Genomic DNA, 6,841 nt, shown 5'->3' with positions numbered 1-6,841 from the left:
TATATATATATATATATATACACGGAAGTTTTACCGTTTTTACGGAGAATTGTGAAGCTTGCGTGTATATAGTTATAACAGACATATGTGCATCGTAATTTATATTGCCTTGTCAAAATTGAACAAGTGCATAAAGAACCATTTTATACCTTTATGAAACAATGAATATTGCGATTCACAATATTTCCCGCGGCAAAAATATTAGACAAGCGTTTATGAGAAATAAAATAAATTAGACATTAATTCAAGGCTTTGTATTGTTTCATCGCGCGGATACATACGCTTTTACATACTGCTCCGTCAGTAATTTGTTCCCTATTATTATTTCCTTTCTCTTTCATGCGACAAACCTTTATGAATATTTCCAGCATGCGAAAGTGCTCGACAAAATAGAAATATTGGTTGTACTAGAGCTAGCTAGAGAGGCAGAATCTCGTCGGCAGCCGCTATCGCGCTGTAAAGTACTTGAAATGCAAAAATAAAAAGGAATCTCCACATATTAAGTCACTTAAGGGCCTCTTGCAAAGCTCTTACTTTGATTTCTCGAAGCTGGTATAATAGATGACCGACTTTCTATGCTATAAAAATATTAACTGAGGACAATGATATGATTCAGCAATATTGCAGTTCTTTCAGCACTGGATACAATTATAACATAATTATTCTGACATGTCATCACTAAAACTAAAACTATTTATTTTTTATTTCTTTTTTTTTATGATAATCAGATTATAACAAAGTATAAAATAATATAATACGGTAAAAATCTTTTATACGAGAAAATAGTTATAATAGTTAAAATATTAATAATTATTAATTATTATATTTTGCTGCAAAAATTAATTAATACAGCTGAGTTAAATAGAAATTGTTCAAAATTATTTGGTGATGCAGTTATTTTTAATAATAAACAATTTACTTCCTATAACTGTATGCGAACTGACAAACACGTCAATTTGCATGACTGTCCTCCCACAAACAATTTGAATGACCTTCCACATTTTAGAGCGACTTCCTATCGATTTTGGCTCCAATTGGAATATGACTATCGAGATGTTGATTGAACAACATTTTGCATTGCCAAATTTCTATTGTATTTTTCTCTTTTGTCTTCTATAAAAAATATATTTACGAAATGTTTTTATAGTTTTTCCGTAAAAGCTTTCGGGAAGAAACATTTTTGAAAGCGCTGTCTTATGCCTCTTGGCACAAATAGGTCAATCGCTTTATAATTGAATTAAAATGTCCCATTATATATTCTTTCACTTAATCTTAATCTAATCGCACAACCCATAAAATTTTATATTTTATTTTATTCTGTTAAGAGGGTAACTGTCTCTGGAGAGTTGGAAAATAATTTAACTACTTATACGCAAAGTACTAATTAGATCGCTTTACCTATTTTCCTCCTTTTTATGTACATAATTTCATTATATCAGTTCGTTTGTATTATGTTATCATCAGAGACGAGTTGAAAATTAAGATGCGGTGAATTCAACGTAGCTGGAAACAATGAGCCTGAAATCGACGGCGCCACAATACATAGTTCGCTATATGTTAACATCTAAAACGTAATCCTAATCTCCTGTTCTTTGTATACTAGTATATTTAATTCTCTTATTATTATAATTCTCATAACGTACACAACAAGAAATGTTAATACGCAAAGAAGATTAGTTTGTTATATCCTGATTTTCCGCAGGATCATCCCTAATTCCTAGTGTAGATTATAATCAATTATTAATGAGCGCTGCTATTATACATAATTCATGTTCCGCTAAACTAACATTTAAGATTTAACTGTATGCTGTAATAGATTATATTAAAATTGTACGCTATAATAGATTATATCAAAACGTCTTTGTTATGATAATCTTGGGTCATAAGTAATTTGCATTAATAACGTCGCTTTATTAAATTTGAAAAATTTGTACTGTTACGCATATTTCGCATATTTATCATATATTTAATTTAGCAAATTAGTAAATATATATCGGTATATCCAACAAAATTGTTGAACAAAAATGAATTTTACTTGCGTAAGTTATTGATTACTTTAAATACTATTTCTCCCAATGTAAATGAATATCATCTATCAATGTTAATGGATAATGCATTTGTCGAGTCATTTTGACAAATTGTTATGTATCGAATGAATACGTGAAACAGAATATTCAAATGAAAGAGATCTCTCTTTCTTTTTACTAACATCAAGTTTCATAGTATCATTTATAAATACCGAGAGATAATATGTTGATATGTGAATTTCTCAGTTTTCCAGAGATACAAAAGTTTTCAGTAATTTATCAATCTCTACTGACATTTTCTAAAGAAGTTTTGTTACGCAATTAAAAATGTAATGCATTTAATTATAATTATAATAAGTAAATTAACAGCTCAAAGAATATTGTGTAGAGATTGTGTTCCATCTTATGTAATTTATCATATTGTATATACTAAAGCATTACGGAATTAATGAAAGCTTTCAGTATTCAATATGTAATATAACTTTGTTAAGTGTTGAAACAGCCTTATAGGAGTCAGTCTATAATTCTCCTATTTCGCACAATTCCTAAGTGTAATAGTTAGGATACACCTAGTTAGCTACTATTAATTGCCATTTAATGTGATATTAATCGTAACTTAGTGTGAATCCGTACGAGAGCTAAGTTAGAGAATAATTTAACAAACTCTATCTCTAACAACGTTACAATGAAGGTCGTGTGGTTAATGTTCCATATGAATGCCCCAAGCACTATTCTCTTGAGAAGAATTGCCCATACGAGTGTTCCAAATGGTGCTATAATTCTCGGTGTAAAACGCAGGTTGTAATTTACAACGAAAATATAGGCATCGCATAATAACTCGGATTATTGCTACACAACGATTGTCGAATCACACGTACTCATGTACGTCATTAAATCGGATTTCATATAATTTAGTCTCACTACTGATGCATGATGTGTGTGCATGAGAATATTAATCTTTCAAATATGCGTTTTATAAAGAAAAACCTTTGTATAGACTCCACCGAAGTTATTCGATAAAAGTTCGAAATTACTACCGCAGTATATAACACTAAATTATGTATTTTGCATGAATAAATTTTTTGTAGCATGTATTCACGCGTAGAAATATTGCATTAAAATATTATTAAATGTAATATGTTCTAAATAGTTTGGACAAATAAAAGAACTTAATAGTTAGTTTTTATCATATCTTTTTAAAAAAAAGATGAAAAAAATTTTGAATATTCATATTTTCACAAGTTATCAGAATTTATCGTTATATTTGTCAAGGATCTACGTTACAAAAATATTAATTATTTCAGATATTTTATTAATTTTAGATAAAATTTAATTAGATATATTGATATAAAAGCGCAATGAAAAATAATTTATTTTAATTCAACAATTAATTTTGCTCTTTTATAATTATTTTTGAAATCTTAACTTTTATTATAGAACGAAGTGGTGGCTATGGCGCTAGAAGCTCTATTAAATAAACATGAAGTACCTCTTCCAACGTCGACAACATCGTCTTTGTAAGTACATTCATTAAAAATATTTTCTCTATTGTGCTTGTTATGCAGATAGTCTGTGAAAAAGTAAAAGGAATTGAATGAAACATTGTTATGAAACAATTTTTAATATTGTAAATTAACTTTTTCACATTATTAGTTATTTAATTTATTAAATTCGAAAACTTTTTGCATATACTACTAATAAACACAGTTGTCTCTATGTAATATTTTTAATTGTAAAATATAAAATATAAAATGTAATAATAATATTTATTATATTTTATATGAAATTGTCAAAGAAATATAATGATTACAAATATATTAAGTAAGAAAATCTGTAATATAATTCAATAATTTATTATAGTAACATTTGTAGTTTAAAATCAAAGTAAAGAAGATTACATTACATAATTCATTTAATTAAAATTTAATTAGACGAAGAGAGAGAGAAAGAGAGAGAAAGAGAGAGAGAGAGAGAGAGAGAGAGAGAGAGAGAGAGAGAGAGAAAGAATATATACTGATATGTTAATAAAAGTAGTTCTATTAATTAATGTATTCTTAATTTCTACCTAAATTATGATTAAATATGTATGATTGTCAATAATAAAATATTGTTTTATTTTTCAGAGAAAAACTTTTAAGTAATGTTGAAGAGGAGGAAAACTATAATTTACTGGAAGACATTTACGAGACACTAAATTATGATTGTGGTAAGATAACATACTTTTTATAATTAAATAATAATAATAAACTATAATTAAATAATAATAATAATAAATAATAATAACCTAAATAGACGTCTGTTATATATAAACAAAAAGACTATTTGACATAATGTTGAATAAATCTTAAAATCATATTTATTGCATTTGTTTCTCAAACTCACATTTTACTTTATTCGTTTCCATGATACAGTAAACTATTATTTATTAATTACTTCGTAACAGAAAGAATTTTAAAAACAAACAACATGTCGCTGTGGGGCATTGTTCGCGTTTATTAAAGTAATTTGTTCATTCGTGTTTGTATTCGCGTTCGTCCGCTTACAATTAATTTAAATCCCATTTTATACGTTAAGACGATTATCATAAATCTATCACAATCAATTAAGGAAACTTATTACGTCACATTATTTACTTGAGAAAAAGTTCAGGATATTAATTCCAAAATTATGTTGATATTTTCAGAATCAAGAGAAATTGTATAAGAGACACATAACTTTTAAAATAAAAATTTTATGATATTTCTCTTTTCTTATTCGATTTCCAAAAATAATAACTCAGCACTCCCGCCTTATTTTATATTGCAAATAACATAAATTATATTTTTTGAAATTTATTTATGTAAATATTACATGAAGCATTCTTTATGTAATTAAGGATGTTTTATGTATTATTTTAGCTTACATAAATAAATCTGTTTAAATATAATTTATAATAAGGCAGGAAGATGACGATTGACTAATTATCTTTACACGGTTGAAAGAACTGTCATAAAAGAAGGATATAAAATTTTATGAAGTCTCCTTTAGAATATTAATTCCGATGTTTCGAATATGTTAATCAATTTTTAATCGCTCTGTTCAAACAAGTAGAAGTTAATTTGGAATTATTTTTTAACGCCAAACATTACTTTTATGTTATTATATATTATCTTTTGAATTTTTCATAATTATATCTTAAGTACCCATTGTTCGCTTCGGTTTTACTAAGCAGCTGATAACGCGAGAATCCGTTAATACAGGTTTGACCGAGTTTTTAATTGAATAAATACAGAAAAAACTAGTGCGAAAGATCCAATCGACATTTACCACGTTTCAAATGAAATATCCAGTAATCAAGACAGTAACAATGCTATCCATCAATTAAGTAATTGGTGCAATATTTTTTTTCTCAATTCGCACTTTTATTCCTGTCGAAAGAATTAATTTTTTTCAATAAAGACAAAATTTTTGACGCAATGATAATTAACAAAGTAACTTACAAACGACAGAATTCAATATAAAAATACGAAATGTCTATAAAAAAAAGACGTCATTTTTCATGTACATTTGTAATAGAAATTAAAATATGTGGGCTGTGAACGTTGCTGTCGTTACAAATAGAGCTCGGGGCGAGGCAGTTCTTCTTCACATTCAAATTATTCCAGCTTTACTAAATGTGTTCGTCCCGGATCCTTGGTTACGCGTTCTACTTTCCCTAGCAACTGCATAGCGACGTGCAATCTGGCATCGTATGATAATATTTTAATTTCATCCTGCGTTTTAACTTTGTCTGCTACATTTTTATTTCAATTCGAAATACAGCGACGAGGATAATTTGTATAAAGAAAACTAACGATAATATTATTTTTGAAAAGTAACGTAGTTAATGTCAAACTCTTTTAAATAACTTTAAATGTGCAGGCATCTTACGAATAAATAAAAAAAATAATTGTTTTTAAATCGTTTTACGCTTGTTTGTGCAAATGTTTATGATGTTAAAAAATTTTATCTTTTCTTATTCGTTTCTATGTAGCTTAATCGGGCTTTATAAACTCATGTATCGGAATTCCGATATTTACTATCAGAGATTAGAAACTATTAGGTGCTGAAATACCTTTATCGATATTTCAATCATACGATTCGATATGATTTTAACGACGACGCTGTTGCGATATAGATAGAATACATAAATAGGTAACTATGTGTAGAGGTTTCCTGGTGTTAACGAAGGAACCTCCAAATAGGTAATACGTACTTCGAAAGATTAATGAACTAGATGAACTCGGTCTCACGGAAAATCATGCCCAAGATGCAATCCACCGTTATATCGCGGATCTTATCTTATGCACGCAAACAGCGCCTTATTGATTCAACCTTACACGTCACGACAAAGTGAAATGCTTTTTCCTTCTGCGTCAAGATTCAAGAAATATGTCAGTTCTTTTCGAATTTGTCTTTCTTGTCACTTTATAGTCCCGTAAAGATAATCTTATATTATAAATGGACCACCCGTAGGCTGGCGAACTCAGTTGAGACTGCTGAGTCTTTGGAAGTGGAACGAGAAACGCGCGAGGCAAGACTGAATATTTCATAGATTGTATATAGAAAAGTAGTGGCAAGGAGAAACGAAAAATTTTATTCCGTTTTAGCTTGCCCCTCGATTTCCTTATCGGAAATAAAAGTTCGTTCTATGAGTTATAGATCTGACTTTGAATAATAATAGAATCATGTTTTTCAATGTTATTATATATTATATTCATAATATAATTGCATGTGTATCGGTTTTACATTTCTATTCTACGATTTAATCAATATTTCTATTATCCTTCTCGTTA

General features: G+C 28.2%; 1 protein-coding gene across 1 annotated transcript in view; it reads left to right on the top strand.

Moving 5' to 3' along the window:
- LOC108686349 (head-specific guanylate cyclase) overlaps positions 1-6,841 on the top strand; it is a 27,026-nt gene that overhangs the window by 8,946 nt on the left and 11,239 nt on the right. Inside the window, exons 2-3 of the mRNA XM_018191613.1 lie at positions 3,465-3,544; positions 4,151-4,233. Coding sequence (XP_018047102.1) covers positions 3,465-3,544; positions 4,151-4,233 — 163 coding nt within the window. The remainder of the gene's footprint in view (positions 1-3,464; positions 3,545-4,150; positions 4,234-6,841) is intronic.

This window comes from Atta colombica, unplaced genomic scaffold (genome assembly GCF_001594045.1).
Source record: "Atta colombica isolate Treedump-2 unplaced genomic scaffold, Acol1.0 scaffold176, whole genome shotgun sequence".
Taxonomy (NCBI): domain Eukaryota; kingdom Metazoa; phylum Arthropoda; class Insecta; order Hymenoptera; family Formicidae; genus Atta; species Atta colombica.
This window is presented reverse-complemented; position numbering and strand designations above follow the sequence as displayed.